This window comes from Notamacropus eugenii, chromosome 6 (genome assembly GCF_028372415.1).
Source record: "Notamacropus eugenii isolate mMacEug1 chromosome 6, mMacEug1.pri_v2, whole genome shotgun sequence".
Lineage (NCBI taxonomy): Eukaryota > Metazoa > Chordata > Mammalia > Diprotodontia > Macropodidae > Notamacropus > Notamacropus eugenii.
The window spans coordinates 79,369,658-79,394,277 of record NC_092877.1 but is presented as its reverse complement, the minus strand read 5'-3'; the positions used below and the strand labels follow the sequence as shown (position 1 = coordinate 79,394,277).

The window sequence follows — 24,620 nt, the reverse complement described above, 5'->3', positions numbered from 1 at the left end:
CATTTGGTCCTATCTTGTCCCATCCCAATCCAAAAGATCATCCCCATGTTCATCTTCTGCCTGTCTCTCTTTTTGTGTCTCTTATCTCTCTCATCTTGAATTTTGCCTTATCAGTTCCTTTCATGATGCCTACCAATACACTAAAGTTTTCTCACATCCTTAAAAAAATCAACCGCACTTAAATCCTACCATCCCTTCAAGTTAGAGTTTTATCTCTTATCTTGTCTCTCTCTGTCTCTTGTCTCACTCACTACTCAATCCACTGAAGTCTGGCTTCTGATTTCATCATTCAACTGAAACTACTCTCTCCAAAATTACCAATGACCAAATGCCAATTTTATATCCTTTTCTCAATCGTTATCCTTCCTAATCTTTCAATAGAGACTTGATAAGATTGCCCACCCTCTCCTCCTGGATATCCTCTTTTGTCTATGGTCACCTTTCTTTTCATTCTTTTACCTGTCTAACCATTCCTCAGACCTCTTCATCAGGTCATCATCTATGGAACTCCTGGGCCCTCTTCTCCTTTTTCTCTTTCTCACTTGGTGACTTCATTAGCAAACATAGGCTTAGTAATTCTTTCTATAGAGTGCTGGACCTAGAGTTCAAATCTGGCGTCAGCCACATACTAGCTAGGTGGCTCACACTAAGTCATATAACATCTGCCTGCACCATTTTCCTCATCTGTAAGATGAAGCTAATATTAGCATATTCCTCCCAGAGTTGTTGTGAGGATCAAATGTGATAACAACCTTAAAGCACATAGCACAGAGCTTGACACACATTAGGCACTTCATAAATGCTCGTTCCCTTCCCCTTCCCCTAGTCTCCCTCCTAAGCTCTCATCCTGCATCTTCAACTGCCTATTCAATGTTTCAAACTTAATGTTTCAAAGGCCTCTGAAATTCAACGTGACAATAACAGAAAACACTATTGTCCACCTAAGCCCATCTTTCTTCCAAATTTCTTCTTTTTCTGTTGAGGGACCCACCTTTCTTCCAGTCACCAAGGTTTTACAACTTTGATGTCTTCTTCACTTCCTCACTCAGAGTTCTCATTCATTCCACTTATTCCACTAGTTGCCAAATCTTGTCATTTTTACTTCTACATATACCTCTTCTTCATTCACATGGATACCACCCTCATTCCAGTCTTCAACACCTCTCACCTGTATTACTGGAATAACCTCTACACTGGTTGATTAATTGATTGCTTTCCTTTCCTCATGTGTCTCCCAACTCCAGTTCATACATTGTACAATTGCCAAAGTGATTTTCTTAAAATGTAAGTCTGACCATGTTACTCTTACATTCAGTAAACTCCAGTAGCTCCCTATTACCTCTAGACTCAAAAATTACTTTGTATAGCATTTAAAGATTCTCATATCTTGGCCTCATACTATGTATTGTACAATATCCAGCACCCAGAACAGGGTCTTATATACAGCAAGCACTTAATAAATTCTTTTTGATGTATTAATTTCACCTCTATGCACCCTATGAGCCAGTCAAACCAACCTTCTTACTGTTTGTCACAAGGGACACCTCTATCATCCCTCATGCCTAGGATGTACTCCTTCCTCATCCTGCTTCCTGAAATCCCTAGTTTTCCTTCTAGATTAATCCAAATGCCATATTCTGTACAGGCCCTTTACTGTTCCCCCAGCTGCCAGTGCCTCCCCCTTCCCTCAAGTTCCATACCCTCCATCAAGTTACCTTGTATCTGTTTTGCACATACCTTTGTATGTGCATGTAGTCATTCACTTAACATGTTAGCTCCTCCAAGGCAGGAACTAATACTTCTCTTATGTTTTTATATCCTCAGAACAGACCAGTTGCTGGTCCAAATCAGTTACTTAATAAATGTCTGTTCATTGGTTGGTTGATTAAGATCATCTGATGGAAAATCCAAAATTTTTGTTAGTGGCAGATGTGGAAATCATAAACATTAACAAAATCTAATCTAATGTTATCTCTTTAATTTATAAAGATATAGGGAGAGCTAGAAGAGCCTGAGATTAAGAGTGAAGCATTAGCCCCACTCTTCTCGTTAATTAAACAAAATCAGTATTATGGTACTTAAAAATTTCAGGGCACTTGTATTTCCCAATTGCTTTTACTTTTAGGCTGCTTAATGGATTAAGTGCTCTTGCAATCCCAAAATAGCATGTGGAAACATGGGATGTCCACAGATGCTGGCCAAGCACCTACTTCTAAAAGGGCTATGATAAGATGTTTCCTCACTTCTAAAAGCAATAATGCAGCTACATCTCATGTTTTTAATGATCTAGAGGTGCTTGCCAATCCAGCCTCATCTAGTCTCCTAGAAACCTTCTTTCCTGCAGAATCCCAGCTCTTCCCAAAGCAGGGATCAGGATTGACCTTACAGAGAATTAGACTAAGTGGTTACCTACATATATATTGTGACCTCAGGGCTGATACCTTCATTTTATCAAAGAATACTTGAAACCTAACTAAGAACAAGGCCAGGAAGAGACAAGGTCATCAGAGTGGTAAGGGGGACATAAGAAGGTGGCACAGACAAGCTTTACCTCTTCATGAGTTTGCTAAGGGCCAATTCTTACAGAAATCAAGGAGAACTGAGTGAGGTAGGTGCTATTATCTTCATTTTACAGTTTAAGAAACTGAGGCAGACAGAGGTAAGTGGTTAAGTGACTTGCCCAGGGTCACACAGTTAGTAAGTATCTGAGGCCAAATTTCAACTGAGTCTAGGCTCAGCACTCTATCCACTGGGTCACCTAGCTGCTTCTAGTAATCTTATTGACTACACAGTAAAGTAAATTGAAAGAACCACAACCACAAAACAATGGACATCAAATGTTATGGAATTTCTAAAGATCAAGGTCAGTCCCAAGAAAGAGGTATGAGAAGACAACTTCCCCTGCTACAAAGGAGTTACTATGACCACTTTGAATGAGTAAGCAATATGAAATTATCTTTTAACATCATCATATTTGCTACAAATAGAAAAAAATTAGTACCACATTTACTGGAAGCATAGTCCGTAAATGGTGAATTGGTTAAAAATAGAGAAAAGACATGTATTATGTGCCTTGACCATTTCAACAATTGCCATAGAAATCATTTGCTAGTGAAGGAATACTGCATCTGTATGTACAGAAGTGGGGAGCCCAAAGCTGTGAAACATTGCCTGTAACATCAAGTTGTTTTCAGTGAATTGCTTGGTTTTATGGAATTGGGTTTTTTTTTCTGCTTTTAAAAAAATATAGTTGTAAGGGATGGGCCTCTGAGAGGGAGGGAAAGGGAGGACTATACAGGGAATGTAGCAGATGTAAAAATGAAAATCTACTTTTTTCCAAATCTCTTTTTGTTGGCCTTAGTATTCAACACAAGCCTTAGCTTGTTTGGGGCTTTAATATTGCTGATGCTTTCGTTACAGGACCATGTTGCCCTTCTGTATTCATCCTCAATGACCTTTCCTTGTTTCTATCTTCTGTTTGTGGTTCTGAAAAAAATTCTAAGTTGGTCAATGAATTCCTTGTGCATCCACAAGCTGCTTAGGTAGCAGGGTGAAGAATATGTTCTTGCCTTTAGCTATATGCGGTCATCACAGTGCTAGGAGGGTCAAAATGAATGATGAATATACACTAAAATCCAGACTTTCATGCCCCCCATAGTAAAAAAAAATCTAAATATGAATACTTCAAAAGTATAATTCTAAATCTCAACTTGAACACCCTAGTCAATTGCTATATACACTGTGGTCAACTTGTAACAGTGACATACAGTGATGACAATGGCCTCAGCAGCAGGGAAGAGAAAGAACACCAAAAAGTATATTCCTAAACAGGATAACCAGTCCCTGCACAAGAATGACTCTGTGTCACAGGAATTGGACCTAAGCTATTCCAACATGAAGTTTCTGTAGTTTCAAAGAAAAAATACCCCTTCATCTTCCCCTTTGCCGGATGAGGATGTATTCATCTTCCTCTTTACCTTTTGCCTTCCTAGTAAAGGTACTAGCTGGATTGGTGATCCCAAAGCACCTCCCTGATTTCCTCTATAGTATGTATGCAGTGGTATGGTAGTGTGGATAGTCAGCCCTATGGGTTGGAGCCATATTCTGAAATATACTAGCATATGACCCTAGACAAATCACCTAACCTCATTATCAACTGCATAATACCAGATGATCTGTGCTGGTAGGAGTTTCCTTATCCCAAATTCAATGAAATCATAGGTCTGGTTTTTTTTTAAAGCATGATAGTTCAAGAATATGGATGGAGATCCTGTGGCTTAATGAAAAGAGTGATGAGCTTAAGTCAAGAAGACCAGAGCCAGCTTCCTGCCTTGGATTCATCCTATCTGTGTAACTCTCGACAAGCCCCTTAACCTTAATGTGTCCCAAGCAATTCTCTAGGACTTAGGTATTAAGTCCCAGAATTACTTTAAATCATAGCTCCTTCTTGTATGTATGATGTGGTCAAAACAAAGATATAATAACAACTTCCTTAACCTAAAGTGAGCTACAAAAAGAAATGAAATGATTTTATGTTTAGTTAAGTCACCAAAGAGGGCTCTGGGCAAACAAACAGCAGAATGCAGTCATTGTTTCATGTTGGGGGCACAGAGATTTTAATTGGGGTTTCACTTTAAGCCTGCGTCTCATTGATTTGCTTTTCCAAGCTGAAGAAATCATCTGTTAAATGACTTCTGGTTGTCCTTACATCATAGTGTAGCACTACATTAAAACAAAAGCATATTTCACAAAGAGGCTACAAAGTAGGAGTTTGCTCACACCTGACAGCCTGTTGCAGCAAGAGACCCTGTGTACATAGGGAAATGTAGATTCTGGTCTCCCAGAGGGAACTTTCAGGTTAACAAGGGCGTAGTCGCTAAGGACTAACATTGTGGGTTCCAGCATACAGTTGTATCTGAACACAACTGGGCAGTATTCCAAAGCTAAAAGGCACTAATTGCTTCTGTATGAGGAGCTAGAAATATACTGGTGAATGTCCTTTGTTTCTGATGGTCTGCATTATAGTATCTATTACTTTGTTAATTGTTCCTGTCTGAAATATCCTAGTTGGGGTTGATTCTGTTTATTGCCTGGGACAAAAGCAGGTTCGCATACACACAGAGGTACTTAACTGTATTGATGTATGTGTATGAATGTGTATGTGTGTGTGTGTGCATGGATGCATATTTGTGAAAAATCACTACCACCCCAGAAAGGGTTAACTTTGCAATCAGTAGCTAGTGTGCTTATAACCCTAAGACTAGCCCCTGGAATAGGGAGGAGGAGTATCGAGAAGGTAGAGTATGCAAGCTGTGCTTTCATATGTCTGCCTCTTCTGACACTAGTACAAATGTTTTTCAGCCTGAACTGAATAACCATTAGGAATGGCTGAGAAGGCACATACCTGGAAATTCATTCATCTCTGCCTTTCCCAGGCAGGTTTTATTTGGGAAGAATTTTTGATCATTATAGGAATGAATAGACAGTAATTCTGCATACATTCTTAATTCCTCTTAGAAGACAGGTAAACTGGAGAGAGGAAAGAATGGATATAGTTGATAGTCTACTTCTGAATGGCAGTAATGTTACTCCTCCCTGTGAACTCGGACTTGAAAATGGGACATTTTTCTGTTTGGATCCACCTCGTCCTTCCAAAGGTAAGTACCAAAGATCTGTTTTTCAAGAATATTAATTTGAAGGTGGAAATTATCAGTCCAGGAATAAAAGGATAATAAGGATATTTTAAGACTGGGCTAGGTAAAGTCTTTTCAAATTGTTATTTTTTTCTTAGAAGTTTGGAAGAGAAACAGACAAACCAAATATCCACATTTCCTTCCTTTCTAGATTAAAGAGTTGTAGATTAATGTCCATGATTTAAGGGAGAGAAAATGGGGTGGAGGCTGTAGAAGTGTAAAAAACTGGCAAGACCAAGAATATGTAAATGCTTAAAGTTACAAGCTTAAAGAAATGGTTCTTTTCCACATTATCAGTCTGATTTTCTTTACTTAAGCATGATGTGAAGAAATGATGGTAAATAATGCTCAGGAAGCTGGAAACAAAATGCCAGAACTGTTCATTTGAGATGGCTCATTGCTGAGAAGTGCTTCCCAAACGATTCTTTCCCAAAAGAACCTTTTGGATCCAAGCTCTTCCCTGAGCTTTCTCTGTTTAGTTTTCAAAAAAAAAAAAGTATTACAAGAATAACTGCACTGGTTCAATGATTTATTGAATTAATCTCCCCCCCCCCAAAAAAAACCCCAAGTAGGAAATAGAAAGTTTGGGCTTACTTAGGGTACAAAGCTTTTGATGTCCTGTTCTTTCAGTCTTTGATGACTCTGATTCTCTATTGTGACACAGTAAATTGGCAGCCAGCGGTGCAGATTCTCTTATATTCCCTGATATTCCTGCTCAGTATCCTGGGGAACACCCTGGTGATCACCGTGCTGATCCGAAACAAGAGGATGAGGACAGTCACTAACATATTTTTGCTCTCACTGGCTGTCAGCGATCTCATGCTCTGTCTCTTTTGTATGCCATTCAATCTCATTCCTCACCTGCTCAAGGATTTTATTTTTGGGAGTGCTGTCTGCAAGACCACCTCTTATTTCATGGGTAAGTGGTTTTATGTCAATGTTCCATTAGTTCACCCTAAACACTATCACATTGCACTAGGCCAGTTCCAGAGAAAAGCTGATTGCCCAAGAAAAAAAAATTCAAGAGGACAGGAGTCACTTCGGCAGCTGTTTGAACACTAGCTGCCTGGGAACATATGAGTGCCGGGGAAGGAAGAAAGGACTCTTAAGACCTTACAGTATGTCCATTCTAGTCACTGAAAATAGAAATAATTAAACAAATGAAAGTGGAAAACCTTCATTTTACTCTTCTTTCCATTTCTTAAAATAGCCATCACAGCACCCAAAGACTTCTATAGCTCCTTGTTGTTTCATACCTTTCAAGGGAAGTGCCTTTTTGACTGTACATCTATCCATGACTTAAATCATAGGTTTTTGGGGGGATTTTTAGGGGGAATTAGTATAAAACATTTTATCTGTGCATGTGTATATTTACAGGTTCCTTTCTCAGAGTCCATTTTCCAGATTCTTTTGGTTCCCTAGGACCATTACAAGAAAGAGGGGAGAAGGGAAGCTGTCCAAGTCTAGTTGGAAAGCCAAATCTATACTTCTGAGTGTTGTGAGGGCACCAAAATGCCTATAAGGCGGGCTGTCTGAGCCTGCCCATGTCCATCAAAAGAGAATTACAAGAGAGATTCTGAGAGATTCCAATAACCAGCCCTGATTTTGCTTGTTGCTAGGATTATCTCAAAGTGAAATAAATATATATAAGATACTTGGCTTCATATTCACTTCTCAACTCATCTCTCCCTCAACTAGCCTCTTCAGTGAAAAAGGTAGGGATTGTGCCTTCAGATCTGTAAACTTTGCTATGCTGTATCATGCCAAGAGAGTTTGGGGACACCGGGAACCTTAAAAGCCTTAATTCTGTCCTAATCAACAGAGCTGAAGTATGCACTGACAAAATGATGATAAATGACTGTTCTGCAAGCCAAAAAAAAAAGACAATTGCAATTAAATCATGGATATTTTCAAAGTGTGATGTTAAGATAAGGGATTGTTATTATTATAGCACTGATCAAGTAAACCTAACCATAGCAGACCAAAAAAAAAAAAAAAGATTAAAATGAGGCACCTACCTGTGGGCTGTCCCTACAGTGACAGCAGATGCCTGAGAAACAAAGATGTGACTCTGTTGTAGACCAGACCACATTTCCTCAAGCGCATCACCTTTCTAAAATAGGATCTTGTTATATCACAGTGCATTTCCTAAGGTGAGTATTAGCTTAATTCCCAAAAACAAATATCTTAAAGGAGCTCTATTGCCCCAGGCTAATTTTTTTAGATAAGCAAATTTTAAATTAGTAAGAGCTTTTTAAGAAGAAAAGAAATTCAAGTAAAAGTTGAATCATGTAAAATCATAACGCTGAGCTTTTTTAAATACGCCCAACTACTTTTTAAAAAAATATACAATCATATTCAATACTTTGAAATCCTTACCTAATCTTACCTAAGAGCCTTTAAACATGTTGAACTCAAGCCACAGATTCAACTCAGAAATCCAAAGTATTTTAGACTCTCTACATGTTTTTACTCTAATAACCCATTACAAATTCAATAGTTAATGCTTAAAATTAAAGGAAGAATTATTTGAAATTTGATCTACTTAGACTCTCCAGGTGAACAAACACACAAACTTTTCTTCCTGTGGCTCAGGTTTTACTTTGTGGTTATGTATGTATTTCATCCCCTTAGCAGTTAATTAATGGCTACCTTCATGCCCACTGGAAGTCAGACTAAGTTAAATAAAGAATATTTTCCCTTTTAGAGGAGTTTTTCCTTTTAGAGGAGAGAGAAGCCAGCCCTGTAGTGCAGTTCAAAGCTACTTAGAGGACCCACATTAGAATCTTTGCTTGATATTCACCTGGTGTGACTCTGAACACGTGCCACTTAATCTCTCTAGTCATCAGTTTCCTCATCTATAAGATGAGCAGGGGTCCCATCCAATTTTAAATATGATCTCCTGGTCCTTTGTGTTTTCAGGTAAATTCCTTTGCTTTCTGTGATACTGTCCCTAGATTCTTTATTTAAGTGTACAAGGGATACTAAAGGTCAGGACCAAATTAACCTACTTCTTGTTCTACACCTAGGTATCTCAGTCAGTGTATCTACTTTCAATCTGGTTGCCATATCTCTAGAGAGATACAGTGCAATTTGCAAGCCCCTGCAGTCAAGGGTCTGGCAGACGAAGTCCCATGCATTGAAGGTGATCACTGCTACTTGGTGTCTCTCCTTCACCATCATGTCACCATATCCAATTTACAGCAACTTGGTTCCCTTTACCAAATATAACAACCAGACAGCTAATATGTGTCGCTTTCTGTTGCCGAGTGATGTTATGCAACAGTCCTGGTAAGTTGTTTTACAGTTTGATAGACATCATATCGCATTGTTGAAAATACATACTTGGGAAACATTGGAAAGGGCAGTTTGAGTGCATGCTCTTCCTCCTAAAATGTGTTTTTGTTTTTTGAGAAAGGATAGACAAGTTTCTCTCTGGGCTGGTTTAAATGTGGTTATGCTGATGAATTGAACGACTTCCCTAGGACACTAAGATTCTCTAGCCAAAGGAAAAAATCAAGCAAGGACCAGTCCCCACAGCATCTTTCCCAAACAGCGCTTTAGAGTTAGGGTGCTAGAGATTCAGATATCATTTAAAGCTTGGTTTAGCTCATCTCTTCCTCTTCCCATACCCCTAGTCCTCCAGAGCTCTTGTCTTCTCAACTGAACATCACGGGAGAAAAAATTATTATGTTGCAAACATCAGGGATGTTTCCAAGTCTTGATGAGGAATCTTATCAAAATGTGATGGTCCAGTTGAAGAGAGATAGCTAAGCCATCATGTGCCCTTGACAATTTTATGTCCCAATCTCTCACCCTTACCATACCAAAGGGCACCAGACTGGTAAAGGAGAGGCCTGCTTTTCTTCAGTATTCCAATTTGTTTAGAGAACGCATAGCTTTGTTCAGGCAGCATCACTTTGACAAGTATGCCATCCTATGCATGAGGAAACCGAGATCAAAGGGGCTGTGTGTGGTTGGTGGCAAGGTAAGAGCTATGTTAAAACCCTCAGTCTAAATCTGTAGTCCAATTCAGTGTTATACTGCTATGGTAGCACTCTGACTTCCCTAATGAGGCATTTGATTTCTCTGCCTTATTTGGGACAAATGACCATCGCTATGGTAATTAGACAAAGTTTAGGCATAATATTATAGCCACAAAATTATTTCAAGCCAACCAGAGAGTCCTAGGGAAAGGCTTTTTGAAAGATTCTGTCTGGAGAAGAAACACATGCCTGGTCTCCTGGACAAGGAATTAACAAAAATGTTATGAGCCAGTAATGAGTTTTTTCCTTCAGGATCATTAAAGCAAGAGATGTTCCTGTTCATTTTTTCCTATTACTATAATCAATACTGGCTGTTCTGAAACCTGAAATTAACTGTTGACTGAACTATTCCATTCTTTCTTCAAATAAACATTTTATGTTTCCATAAACATACATAAACATTTTACATTTCTATAAACATAAATTTCAAAGTACAGCAATGGCAAGGCTCCTTTGTTCTTACAGAATTAGAGATAACTTCCATTCCATTCAGCCCTGGTCAGACTCCTCAATGTTTATTTCTCTCCCATTCCTAAACAGGCACTTGGGTTCATAAAGACACAGAACACATACCGTGATGATCATTGGGTGCACTATTTAAGCTATAATACTTTAATCAAGGTGAATTAAACTCAATTAACTGGAATATGACCAACCAAAGCACTCAAACAGAATAGGAGTGTTGCGGGGGAGTGTTTGGAAGGGGGAGATAGGAGGCACTTAATTTTTAAATGAAAGAGACACAAGAAGAAACAAGAAGATACAAGGATTTTTTTTTAAAGAGGGGATCAGTATATATTAATTCCCAATACATACATCTTCTTTACTTACATTGACAGTCTTGTACACTGAACACTAGAGTTCAGAATGATAATCCTGACACCCTGAAAGGTCCTTAATTATCAATAAGAGGCTCATTTACATCAATTATCCTGTGTTTACTGAGGCAAGAAATTGTATTCATACACTGTAGTAACATATGCCACAAAAAAAAAAAAAGGATGGAGGAAGGTTTTGCTTAACCTTCAATTAACCAAAAAGTTCTATGAACTAAAACACCCCATTCCAAGCATGTCAATCAAGGCATCACTAGGTAAGGGTATAAAGTACAACAAGTAACATTAGGAGGACCCCATTTACAACAGAGAAAGCAAAATGTATTTGAAGTCATAAATTTTTAAAAATTTTAACAAGCATTTATTAAACTCCAACTATGTGCCAGGCACCAGGCCAAGCATTTTGCAAATATCTCATCTCATTCTCACAATGGTCCTGGGAGGTAGTTTGCCCTTGGGAGGTAGATCCCCACTTTACAGAAGAGAAAACTGAGACAGAAAAAGGTTAAATGACTTGTCTACAGCCATACAACTAGTAAGTATCTGAGGCTAAATTTGAACTCTGATCTTCCTAACTCCAAGGGCTCTGTTTACTTTGCCACCAGCTGCTCCCATAAATGTCAATCTGAGCCACTACGGAGAGAAGAAAGCAGTGTAGTTACTGTTTGATGTCTTATGAACTCCTTTATGACTTCACCAGGCACACGTTTTTGCTTCTCATCCTCTTTCTTATTCCTGGAATTGTGATGATGGTAGCATATGGATTAATCTCTTTGGAACTATACCGAGGAATAAAGTTTGATGCCAGCCAGAGGAAATCTAGAGGTAACTATTAACCATATGTATACTTTGAAAAATGGCAAAAATTCTCTGAGTTTAATCTAACTAAAGCAGACACATAAACACACTACCCCTTTGATTCCTATAACTTGGATCACCTTTTCCCACCTTTAAGGCTTATGCCTTTCTCTGCAAATGACTCCCCTCTGCCTTCTCCCTCACTCCCAGCGTGGCCATCTGTGACATCATGCCCATTCTTCCAAGCCTGGCTCTGGTGATACTTCATCTATCAAACATCCCCAATCAATCACTTTGTACTTACCCCATCTTTATATAAAAGCATTATAGGCATTTTTGCCTTTGATTTCCCTTATCTTCTAGATTATGAACTCTTTGAGGCTGGGAACTGTATCTTATTCATCTCTGAGTCCAGAGCATTTAAACTGGTGTTTTCTGTGTAGAGAGGTGCTTTGTTTGTTGGGTTGAATTCTAATCCACAAATTCAATTCAATTTACTAAATTTATCTTAAGAATTTGCTATGTGCAAACACCATACAAGATGGAAACACAAAGACAAACAGAAAACAGTTCTTGCCCTGAAAGAGTTGACATCCTCTTGGAGGATACAACATATATCAATTAAAGACAAAGTAATATGAAATAATTCCAAGAGAGAAAATATTAAGAATGGGGGATTAAGAAAGGCCTTGAGTGAAATGTAGTACCTCAAGGATATATCATAGAAAGGGATTCTATGTGCATTCTAGATATTTCTTGTGCAAAGTCACAGAAGCAATAGATATAATGTCATAAAATGAGAACACCCAGTGGGCCAATTTTGCCAGAATGTAAAATAATTTTGCAATTTTATATGGAACATAGGACAAAAATATTCAATAAGACTCAAATGGTGAATGGGAGCTAAACTGGGAAGAACTTTAAATGCTACACTGAAGAGTTTGAATTTTATCCCAGAAGCAATAAAAAACTACTGAAGATTTTTGGTACAGGGATAACATGGTTTTATTTGTAATTCAGAAATACCAGTTCAGAAGCTGGATGAAGGATGGGTTGGAGGGGAGGGACTACAGGTGGGGAAACCAGTCAGCCTTTACAACAGTTCAAGCAAGAAATGAGGAGATTCTGAACCAAGGTAGATGCTATGAGTTCAAAGAAAGGGACAGATGAGAGGGATGCTGTGGATATGAGGATTGAGGGAAAAGGCAGAGTTAAGGTAGATTTCAAGGTAGTAAATCTGGGGGACAGGAAGGATGGCAACGCTATAAACAGCAATGGGAAAATTTGAATAAATACAGTATGTTCTGTATACTATACATTACAGGTTTTCAAAGGTATTTAGTAGGACTTTGGACAAGTCATTTAACCTAGGGTATTGTAAAGATCAAGTAAATAGCACATGTGAAAATATTTGGGGAAAGATAAAGTGCTGTATAAGTATCAGATGACATCACAATTGTAGCTCAAATTAAATCATTACTTTAAATTTGAAGGCTTCACAGGGATACATGCTTACTAATATCTGTGCATGCCCAAAGCTCCATGTCCAGCCCTTTGGCGTAAATCTGACCTTTGCCATTTATAGTATGCCTAAGACTCTTTCAAAGCTTTCTCTCAGTCATGGCATGTTTCAACCTGAAAGTCATGCGCACCTTCTTCTACACCCAGAAAGGAAATCCAGCATGGGCAGCAGCAGCAAATACGAAGATGGCGACGGCTGCTACCTGCAGAAATCCAAGAAGAGGAAGAAGCTGGAGCTACAACAGCTGTCCAGCAACAGCAGCAGCACCAGGATTGACCGAGCCCGGAGCAGTAGCTCAGCTGCCAACTTGATGGCCAAGAAGAGAGTGATTCGAATGTTAATTGTCATTGTGATCTTGTTCTTTCTCTGCTGGATGCCCATCTACAGTGCCAATGCCTGGAAGGCCTATGACACGGCCTCTGCTGAGCTGCTCCTCTCCGGAGCTCCCATCTCCTTCATCCTCCTGCTCTCCTATACCTCTGCCTGTGTGAACCCCATCATCTACTGCTTCATGAACAAACGCTTCCGCCTGGGCTTCCTTTCGACCTTCTCCTGCTGCCCTCATCCAAACCCTCCAGGAGGGAGAGGAGAAGTAGGTGAAGAGGAAGATGGAAGAACCACAGGGGCGTCTCTGACCAGGTATTCATACAGTCACATGAGCATCTCTGTCCCCCCCACATGAGCTGCTCCCATGTTTCCACCAAAGGAAGGGGAAGAAGAGAGAGAGTTGTATTTGCAGTGAAACCCAGCAGTCAGCTCATCTTTTCAAGGATCCGTAGAGGGAATACCACTTGGTTTGCTATATTACTCTCTTTTGAAGAAAGTTTGAAGGCAGAGGGTTGCTTCAACTGAAACTACCAATGAAAAAGGAAGAAAACATATTGATGACAAATCAGACTTGAACATGGTTGGCATGTTAGCTGCTGCTAAGTCCAAATACAGAAAGGAGACATGGAACCTACTTGTCCCTTGGAGGGTTCTCTATGTGTCAGTCTCCATGCAGTCTGTCCTGCCTTTCTTTCCTGTGCTTTATCTCTTTCTTCTAATGTAAAATTACAGAATCCCTGGAAGTATATACTAAGATCATTTACATACCATACCCCCAGCTTATTGTGAACCAGTATTGATAACCATTGTAGGGAGCTCAAAGAGGAATTTCTTTGGGTCATTTCCTGTTCTGTGGCTGTGCTACTTTGAAGGCATAAGGAACACTGTCTATGACAGAGCATTCTATAACTTACTGAAAAATGATCGAGAGAGAGAGAGAGAGAGAAGCAATATTTTGAATGTATTCCTTTGTCATCATAATACTGGGACTGTGAAATGCCACAAGTTGCAGGAACTATATATGCTGAAATAATTAGTTTACAATACTTTTGTGTCATAGGCTACTCTGCTACTCTGTGGCCCAATGATATTCTGCCTAGAGGGTAGGAGATTCACATGTTTCTTTGCTTTCCTTTACCTTTCTACCTGTCATAGGGACCTCCTATCTTTTCCAGAAGAACTCCATGACAAAAGGGGGTCCAAAGTATATTGAATTATCAAAAGTGGCTCCGAGCATATTAGAGCCCAAGATAGAAACTACTTTGTGTATCTATGCTGTTAATGTGTTTTGTGTACTTGTTAATTCTCTGTGTACGGACAAACAGAATTTACAAAAGTAACACACTGTGTCCGGTTCTTATCTTCATTATGGTTAAATAAAGGATCATTAATGACTATGAGTTTCCTAGAGTGTAATTTTATTGTAATTCTTCCTAAGAACAGTTGGAGGTCTCTCTCCAGGATATTTCTTTTCTTTGAAAAGTCAATGGTGAAAATCGAAATTCTCTTCCTCCTCTCACTCCCAATTTACAAATTTAATTAAAAATAAGTTGCTGAATATTACAGATCTAAGCTCTGGTACTAAATGTAAGGATTTTTTTTTTGAGGAGGCCTGAGTATCAACAAAGCAGTTTGCAAGGTGCAGATCACTTTTGATATCCTGTGAGATGAAATCCACTTTTAAATGTTAGAAAACAGCTGGTTTGATCAAGGTTATCCACCCTTGAATGCAGTAGTTGCTTTGGGACTTAAAGGCACATAAAAGGCAGACAAGCCAGGGATACTCAAAGCTGTAGGTCTTTATTACTGACTCATTTAACTCACCAAAGGGAAGGCATCAGACTAAACAAGAGACACCAGAAGGTAAGGAGGGTCAATCAAGGATCAAGGAAGTGAAGTGAGGGGCCAGGCTAGTCAAGGACACTAGGAAGGATGGGGGGGAGGAAGAGTCTTTGGGAAAAGGATGATCAATTAAAGGCAGAGCCCAAATCTCAGGGATTTTGATATAGCAATCTTCAGGATATGGAATGAGGAGTCAACAATGGTCCTCTAAGGTCTTATAACGGTTCTCTGAACTTGACACATCCACATTTCAGCAAGTTCTCTTTACTCCCTCTGGGTCCTTGAATAGGGCATGTGGATCTGGAGGTTTTAAAGGAAGGGGTAGGTTTAGCTCAGGCACATCTTTCTACTTCCTAACATCATGGGAAAAGAGGTACCACAAAATGACTAGAGGGGCCTGATTGAGTCCAACAAGGGGATAGAAATTTCTGACATGGAAGATTCCAGAAAAAAAAGACAAGGTTGGGTAGAGATGGGGACCGAGGAGAAGTATGCCAGGCAGGAGGAGCAAAGGTAGCCTCTACTGGACATGAACTTTATATATCTCAAAAAAAAACCCTACCCCTCAAAAAAAGAGGGGTTTTTTTTAGACTTTCAGAATACTCAAAGGCAAATATGCCTGACTGAAATCATTACTAGCTATATGTGTGTGCATATACACACATATGCATGTTAAGTATATGTATATGATGTGTGTACATACACACATATACACATACACATACCTATATATACATATTTTTTTCATATACATATATATCAAGACCTTGGTCAGACTGACAAATGTTGTGTACAGACCTCTGTTCTGTTCTTGGCATTTCTCCTGGAGTTGTCAGGCAGCAAACATCATATCGACTGCTCCTCAGTCCTTTCTGAAGCCGCACTGGCTCTGAGATGAATGACCATCTTCCAGGATCAGCCTATTAAGGAGGACTCTGGTAAGAATTCTGCCAGCAATGACTAAGAGAGAAACCTCCCTGTGATTGTCGCAGGACAATCTATTTCTTTTACCTTTATAGAGATGGACAATGGAAGCATCCTTGAACTTCTGGAGGATAACTTCCTCTTGCCATATAACAGGGAAAATTTCAGGTAGCTTTTGTATGAAGAATGAACCCACTACTTTGTAAATTCAGCTGGAATAGAATCAGTACCAGGTGCTTTGCCACAGGAGAGCAGCCTAATGATATTCAAAACTTCAGTTGGAAATTTGCCTAGAGAGGGATTGACTTCAACCTGAGGTAAACAGTCAATGTCTTCAGCATTGATTAATGACATTCTGCTGAGAACATATGGAAGTGTTCTCCAGGATCATGTACATATATACGTGTGTGTGTGTGTGTGTGTGTGTGTGTGTGTGTGTGTGTGTGTGTACTAAAGGTACACCTTTAGGTCCTCCCCTTTCCCTATAAAATTAGAAAAGAACCTGATAAGGTACTTTACACAACTATGGTAAAGGAGAGACTTAAAAAGCAACAAGGGATGGAGACAAAGATTAGAGATAAAATGGGTAATTTCAGTCGCGTGAAACTGAAAAACTTTAACATAACCACACTTAATATGTCTAAGATAAGAAAGGAAGCAATTAGGAAAAAAATAACTTTGCATCAAATATCTCTGATAAAGGCCTGATATTCAAGATGTAAAGGGAACTAACTCAATTTATATAACACCAAAAAGCCACTCCTTCGGAGATCTGTGGTCAAAGGAAATGCACAAACAGTTCTCCGAATTGCAAACATTCTTCCAAACTACTAATAGAAGAAACACAAATAAAAAAATTCTGAGGTTTCATCTCACAACTAGAAAATTTGTAAAGGTAACAAAACCTAGGAATGGTCTATGTGGAGAGGTTGTAGAAAGTTGAAGAGGTTGTACACATACATACATACATACATATGTATGCATGTGTATATATATATATATATATATATATATATATATATATATATATATATGTCCAAATATTCTGAAAAACAATTTACAACCATATTAAAAAATGACTAAAGTGTGGATATCTATTGACTCAGAGATCCCACTGCTGAGCTTGTACCAATACCCAGGAGGTCAATAACAAAAAGGAAAGCTCCATATGCACAGAAATATCAATTGCAACACTTTTTGTGGTAGCCAAGAATTGAAAAAAAAAAAAAGATAGATGTCCGTAAATTCAGAAATTACTTAACACATTGTGATACATGAATAATTTGAATATTATTGTGCAATGAAGTACGGGAAGACTTATATGAACTGTAGCAAATTGAAGTAAAGAAAACTAGGAAAACATTATGCATAATAAATGAAAAGAATAACCCCAAATAAACAATTGTAACTGAATGAGGTGAAATTAAAATGATCAAGCGTGCCCACAAAGAAAAGATCTGAGAATGCACCTTCTTCCCTTCTTTGTAGAGGTAAGTAACTCTCCATGTGGAACACTGAAGATGGTATGAGACTTAGTTGATGTGTGGGTGGATTTTCCTAAAGTGTTTTTTCTTTTCCATTTTTTATTCTTTGTTATAAAATGGCTTTATGAGGAGGAGAAGAGGGACATATTGGCAAATGTTGGTGATGTAAAAGTGGAAGGTATCAATAAAAATTTTTAACAAGGAACAAATGCTGTCCTAAGAGAATTTTTGGTATAATTGTTATTTTGCTTGAGAAAGTAAATCATATTTAGCTAAATATTTTTATAACAATGCTCACACTGAATTTAACAACTGTTTCTTTCCAGCAACTGGCTCCAGCCCAGCTCTGTATCTCTGAGGTGTGAGAATAGGGCCGGAGGGGAGAGTAAGGAGGATGAGAAAAAGCCATTTATAGATTTATGACTGCTTTGGTAGGTCCCATAAAATAAGCTTCAGGCCTAACAGAGGATTAAGAACTGCCCTTTGATGGTCTAAGTAAGTGACTGAAGATAAATTGACTATCATGTAATTTTCAGCTCCTGGAATTATTCAAAGGTGTTCAACTCACAGGTATTTGACAATGGACAAGAATATAGACAAGAGGTCCCAGATATGGATCAGTAAAATGTTTTGGAAGCTCCTTTCTCTAAGTTTATAAGAAGGTATTTATAGAAGTGTTTTTTAAAAAAAAGGCAAGGGGACTTCCTCAGTATATGATTGGGGTGGGGGAAGGCAGTCTGTGACCCACCAATGACATTGGAAAACACTATTTTACTCTTTTATTTTGCATAAGGTTGGGCAGCGAAGTGATGCAGTGGATAGAGTACTGGTCCGGCAGTCAAGAAGACTCATCTTCCTGAATTCAGATCTGGCCATATATATTTATCGGCTCTGTAACTCTGGGCAAGTCACTTAACCTTATTTGCCTCAGTTTCCTCATCTATAAAATGAACCCAAGAAGAAAATAGCAAACCACTCCAGTATCTTTGCTAAGAAAATCCCAAATGAGGTCACAGAGTCATACATGACTGAAAATAGCAACAAAAAGCATAAGGTCATTTACAAATACTCATCTAACCAGATCTTATTTTATACTGAGAGAAGCAAATATGGCATATCAATTTAAATTTTTGATCTGAAAAATTAGTAATTTTTTTTAAGGGGGGAGGTGGTAGGAGAGCATAGATCTGTGATTTCTATATGTAGATCTGTGTAGGAATTTCCCAATGAGAAATCTTCCTATCTCAATGTACATCGGCAGCTCCTCTGCAATTTACAGTTTTAGAGTGGCCTCATATACTCAGGTTTGCACAGTAGGCTCTTGAACCCTGATGAGCTCTCTAGACACTGGTTTATTTATTGTCAAGTCTGTCATTTTTCTAATATGCTCTACCATCATCATCTGATAACACCAGAGTTTGACAATAAGTATCCAGGTTGCTTTCACTGAGCTGTATTAAACCCTACTTAGTTATCTTTTTTTTCCAACATCCTAAACCAGGAGTTTTTAATCTTTTTTTGTGTGACCTGGATCCTTTTGGCAGTCTGATGAAGCCTACAGTCATCTTATCAGAATAATGATTTTGAGTGTATAAAATTAAATATATAGAATTTACAAAGGAAATAGATTTTAGTAAAATACAATTTTCAAAAATTTTTTTTAAAGTTCATAGACTCCAGGTTAAGATTCCCAAACTAAGGTAATCTTTTATAAGCTGATTATGTTCCTGTTACAAGTTTGGCATTCCCCCAACCTCCATCAAAATGAAAGCTCTTAAAGTTTGTGGATGGTGTTTTCTTTGATTTTGTGGGCTCTACCTCTGCTCAGAGTTGGTGCTCAAGAACAGCTGCTTCTTGATTACAATGATGCATCTTGACAGCATCATCCAGCTTCACCTATCATCTCCTTCCAAGAGAATACTCATTTTTAAGTGAGAGGAAAGTGAGACTGGTGACCTTACACAGCCCTCCCTCACTGAAATCAAAGTCAACTGCAAGTCATGTCATCATCATGATGTCATGGTCCTCTTCGAGAATGAAGGACAAACACAATTTTAAATGAAATCTTTTTTGAAAAAAAAATGAAGCATCAACAAAATTAATTCATATTCAAGTACCTAAAATTCCTATCAGGATTACTGCAGATTTCCAGATAGCCTTTTAATGCCATAACTATAATTTATATCCAAATTACTTTTCTTCTAAAAATAGTAACAGTAGTAACTTATAGATGTGGGCACTCAAAAATTTCTTTCTCTCTCTGATTTCCTGCCAGTAAAATGAAAGGGGTGGAGTAAATGAAATCTAAGGTCTCTTTCAACAAGAGAGCACTGGTGTGAGGCCTCTCTCCTGCTAGTACAGATTAGAGAAATCTACAGGTCAAGCCTCATCTCTCAACTGCCTTGAAAGCTGCCTTGAAACTTACTGGCAATTGACATCTAATCAAATATTTGCTTCTAGACGTTGCAGACTCTAACTACTGACAATTCACCCAAATCTGTTTAATTACAGTTCTGTGGACATCTTGACGATTTATTTTCCATACCAGGAAGTTTTTCAGGAAACCCAAAGACCTTACCACCTTCAGGGAAGTCTTCTACACAAAGGCAAACTTTACCTGAAAGCAGTCTGCATATTCCCAGCAGGGACGAGTTGAGTTGGGGTCAAAATAGGGAAAGGATATATACAGATTAGCAGCTTGTCCCGAAAAAGGCTTTCCTTAAGTCATTTGTTTGAAGTGAATTCCTAGAAGCCCCAGTACACACAACCTGAAACATATTACAGAACCAAAAAAGGGGGTTGAAGTGTATTATTCACAATGTGGGATTCCCCATGTCTCTGCTCTCTTCTGTCCCCTGGCCGCCCCCCAATTAGTGTGAATAATCAAATCCTCATTCGTTTTTCGGTGATCTTTTGCTGGTTCCATTTCCTGCTAAACTGGAACTGTAAGATTTTTTCCCTGAGGGTGACATTGCCTCTGGCAGTGCCACTCCAACCGCTACCCTTCAGCTCTCCTGGTGTGGAGGAACTTCCTACATTTCTGCATTTCTTTGTGAATGCCTGAGGTTTGGGGATTTTTTTCCTAAAAAAAAAATTTTTTTAGAAGGAAGATAATTCTGGTTTTTTTTCACCTCATAGAGAAGCAGAGGGCAAAGAGACAATGGCGATAAAAGAAGCTTTCATCTCTAAGGGAGAAAGGAGTTGGTTACAAGCATCATTTAGGTAGAGTTATTTCTTGGACTCCCCAGAGGAGACAAATAGTAGCCATCTGAAGTTAATGTATCTATCTTCCCGCAATGCACATTTCCCGGTTATTTTTTTCAACTCTTGCCTCTTTTTAAAGACTTTCTCCCCAAAACCATTTGAAGAAAATTATTTAATGTGCCTTTTCGTCACTGTGGAATAGCTGCATTATTTTCTCTCCTCATATTTTTAATTCTTTCAATTTATATTTTTTCCAGACTTTCTCTGAGAAATAACCATTACCTGGACCCTGTGAGGATTAATTTTGCTAGACTACACTTATTTATTGCACAATTTAGGTTTTTCTTTTTGTCCGTTAATGGAGAGAAGGAAGGATGAAGGGGTGAGGGGAAGGATTAGCAAGGGTGATGCCTCCTCCTCCCAAAAAAAGTATTATAACATTTAAAAATACACAGGAAAGAGCAGAAGGAAGGTCAGGAGAAATCACAAACATACCAAAACATTGTGAAAGTAACATAGAATTTATTAGGTTTTTTTTTTAAGCTAGCTGTGTGAAATGAAGATTTATGGTTTCCCATAGAATCTTTTTTTTAATGTTCTGCTGTGTTTATGTGCAAATGCTCACTTTTTGGGTGTTTAAGTTCAGAATAAAAATAATTAAATATTTCAAAATAAATAATCATCACTGGCTTTTTCCCTATTTGTCTGGTTTTTGTAAGTTAAGATTGTATGATGAAAAGAGCAGGGGTTTTGAAGTCAGAGAACCTGGTTCAAATACCAACTAATAATGATGATAATAGAAGAGACAGACAAAGAGACAGAAAGAACCATAAGGTTTGCAAAGCACTTTATGCATATTATCTCATTTTAGTCTCAAAACAGCAAGGTGTCATTTTTATGCCCATTTTTACAAATGAAGAAACTGAGGCTGCAAGAGGTTAGTAACTTTTCCAGGCTCACATAACTAGTAAGTATCTGAGGCAGAATTCAAATTCAGATATTCCTGATTCTAAGTCTAATACTCTACGCCCTGTATCATCTGACTACTTCCCAACGCTTCCACTTCTTAGATGTAAAACATTGGACAAATAACTCCACCCCTCTGAACCTCAGTTGCCTTCTGTGCTCTGTAAAATGAAGAGCTCAGATTAAATCAAGAATTCTTAATCAGGGTCTCTGGATAGATTTCGGAGGATCCAGGAGCTTAGTTGGGTCCAATTTTATTTTTTGCTAATCTTTATCTGAAATTTAGTTATGAACAATTATGTTCAACATAATTCAATCATGAACATAGGCAATGAGCATTCTTCTGAGAAGGGATTTGTAGGTATCCCCAAACTGCTAAAGGCATCAATAATACAAAAAAACAGTTAGAGTCCCGGGACCAAATGATCTCTAAGCAGAGGTGTGCTGGATCCAGTTCAAACTGGCTCTCAAGAGCCAATTGTTAAATTTTTGTCGTAAGTGTTTACACCTCAGAAATTGGCCAATGCTACACACCAGGGCTTGATTAATTGTTTTGTTGATTGTCTAGATTTAAGAAAGGGCTGAAGAATGTTAATAATGCAGTTTAAATTTTAAAAGTGGATCTTACATACTGGGTTTTTTTAAAATAGGGAGCCAGTTGTTAAACATTAGACAGCTCACTACTGTCTCTAAGATCCCTCCCACTTCTGAGACATAGTTTCCCCATATCATCCTGCCAACCCTTGTTCCTTACGGTAACTAGATGAACTGGAATGAATTTTGAATTTTACTTTACTGGCTCCCTCTCAGCTGCCTCTTCCAGTCATCATGACATGTCTTCCCATTTCAATCCTTCATTTTCTTCCCCGATATCCTGCTTTCTAGGCTGAAAATGATATCTAGAGTGAGGGTGAGAGGATGAGGGAGAATTACAACACCATATTTTTACAAACTTTCACACACTAACTAGGACCATTAAAGGTCATTCCTTCACTTTACTCATAAAGAATATGAGGCCCTGAGAAGGGATGGAATTTTCCCAAAGACACATATACATCAAGAAATATACCTGGGATTCGAACCCAAATCCCATGATTCTAAATCTAGTACTCTTTCTTCTATGCCATGTTGCCTGTCATAGTTGAAATCTACTCTGGCAAGGCCAAGAGTTGTCACTGTTTAGGAGTACAGCAAGGACAATCAGTATAAAGCATCCCAGTATTGTAAAAAGAATGCTCACCAGGTAATAATCACTCCCCTTTATAAAATGCTTTAAGGTTCATGAAGTCATTTACCTATATGATAACAATTGATAGTTCTAGCAGTCCCATAGTACAGATAAGGACACTGAAAGCTATTGAATAGCCTGCCCGGGAAAGTCCCTCACTCATCCACTAGACCACCTTGCCTCCTAGGCCTGGGTTCAAGCCCACTGCTGGCACTCATTGTTTAACTTCAAAGAAATCATATACTTTGCCTCTCAAGTTCTGAGTTTCTTTGTTTATAAAAAGATAATAGTTGGATTAAATGATCTGCAGATTGCTTCCAGCCTAAGAATTCTATATCTACATCCTGTGACAGACAGCCACAATACCACAACAACCTTTCATTGGAGAATTAGCTAATGGCCTTCTCCCTCTCCTGGAGAGTCTAATAGTCTGAAAAGAATTTGATCTCTGGGTTAGTGGCAGCCTGGATTTTTCTGAGGCCTGGGGACACAGACAGCTTCCCCATTAGACTTTGGATCATGCATCATTCATGCCCTAACAAACTTCTCAGAGGTTTCTTACCTAGAGAAGAGCTGATCCAAGTGTTTTCATGGTAAATGGTCAAGGAACAGATAAGGTGGGAGGGGAAATCCCATTAAGAAGAAGAGGATTCCCACAACCACAGGGTGTTTGGGCTGGGCCATCCCTCTCTCCAGCTTGGACTGAATTTAGGGAAGTCTGGCCTGACCTTAGACCATGCAGTCACCATGGGGAGCTTCATCAGGGACCATCCTTGCCAAAAGCCCTACTGAGCTTAGTGAACCCTGAAGGCACTTTTATTTCTCTAGCTCAGAATGTAATAGATCCAGCAGGAGATTTAATAGTTTCTGTTGGAGACCCAGCGTCTCTTCCCAGAACCCCCTGGTGATTTGGCACCAGAGAGGTAGTCCCTATAGCAGTCCACTTGAGGCAGGAGCCTTGGAATGACTTTAGCTTTCCCAGATACAGCTAAAGCTGGACATTCCTCAAATTTCCAAAGAAGGAAGATTTCAGTGGAGGATCTCACTGATCTTTGGAGGATTCTTTCCTAACCCATTTGTTAGGTGTGAGTGCCAAATACCCCATATTGGTCTCATAGCAGCTAGTGATTAACTCTCTCTCTCACTACTTTGGAGAAGCAGTATATGGTAAAGTGGAAAGTCTTGAACTCAGGTCAGAAGATATGTGTTCAAAGTCTGGCTCTGCCTGTAGCCAAGTGAGTATGGGCAATTTACTGGTCAAACTCTATGGTCCAAGAGGGCTGGTAGATAAACAGCCCAGAACTATCTCCCCACACTGCTGGGGTCCAGAGATTCAGGGTCATATTCTCACTCTGGGTCCCTCAATCCTAAAGGACCAGCCCTAACTTGAACAAGTCCTTCCTACTGCCCTCTTGGGATTGCAGGTCTGTCTCAGACATCATTGTTTCTCTATTGCTTCTAGGATAAAATGCAAGCTTTTCTGTTTACATTTAAAGCCTTTCACATTCTGGTCCTAAGCTAACTTTTCAGGCTGATTACACATTCCTCTCTACTGCACACTCTACTTTCAGTCTAACTGACCTATTGGCAGTTCCTTATACATGATATTTCACTTTCTACCTCTGGGGTCCTCCACTCCCACCCCCAATGCTCTCCCTTCTCACCTCTGACTCTTCAAGGCCCAGTTCAAGTACGACCTTCTTAAAAAGCTATTTTCTGATTTCCCACTTATTTACACTCCTGTATTCTG

The 24,620-nt window shown here is 38.8% G+C and overlaps 1 protein-coding gene and 1 long non-coding RNA gene across 3 annotated transcripts in view; one reads left to right on the top strand and one right to left on the bottom strand.

The window, feature by feature from the left end:
• Positions 1–24,620, bottom strand: part of LOC140511353 (uncharacterized) — a 55,491-nt gene that overhangs the window by 8,619 nt on the left and 22,252 nt on the right. Inside the window, exons 4-6 of one of the 2 annotated variants that reach the window (XR_011969509.1) lie at positions 20,090–20,240; positions 15,863–15,984; positions 12,354–15,364 (exon numbers count right to left, since the gene is read on the bottom strand). This is a non-coding gene — a long non-coding RNA (uncharacterized lncRNA). Of the gene's footprint in view, positions 1–12,353; positions 15,365–15,862; positions 15,985–20,089; positions 20,241–24,620 lie in introns of those variants that run through there. The other variant, XR_011969510.1, reaches the window with a different exon arrangement.
• CCKAR (cholecystokinin A receptor) lies at positions 5,274–13,577 on the top strand. Its single transcript, XM_072620417.1, has 5 exons — positions 5,274–5,657; positions 6,358–6,612; positions 8,723–8,984; positions 11,276–11,400; positions 13,042–13,577. Exons 1-5 carry the CDS (start codon positions 5,546–5,548, stop codon positions 13,575–13,577), a joined length of 1,290 nt encoding a protein of 429 aa, XP_072476518.1. The 5' UTR covers positions 5,274–5,545.

Excerpts from the sequence above, each read along its gene's own strand:
- CCKAR (XM_072620417.1), top strand. The coding sequence starts at position 5,546 with ATGGATATAGTTGATAGTCTACTTCTGAATGGCAGTAATGTTACTCCT. Across the intron at positions 5,658-6,357 it reads TCCACCTCGTCCTTCCAAAG|TAAATTGGCAGCCAGCGGTG; the intron begins GTAAGTACCAAA and ends ATTGTGACACAG. Across the intron at positions 8,985-11,275 it reads GATGTTATGCAACAGTCCTG|GCACACGTTTTTGCTTCTCA; the intron begins GTAAGTTGTTTT and ends TGACTTCACCAG.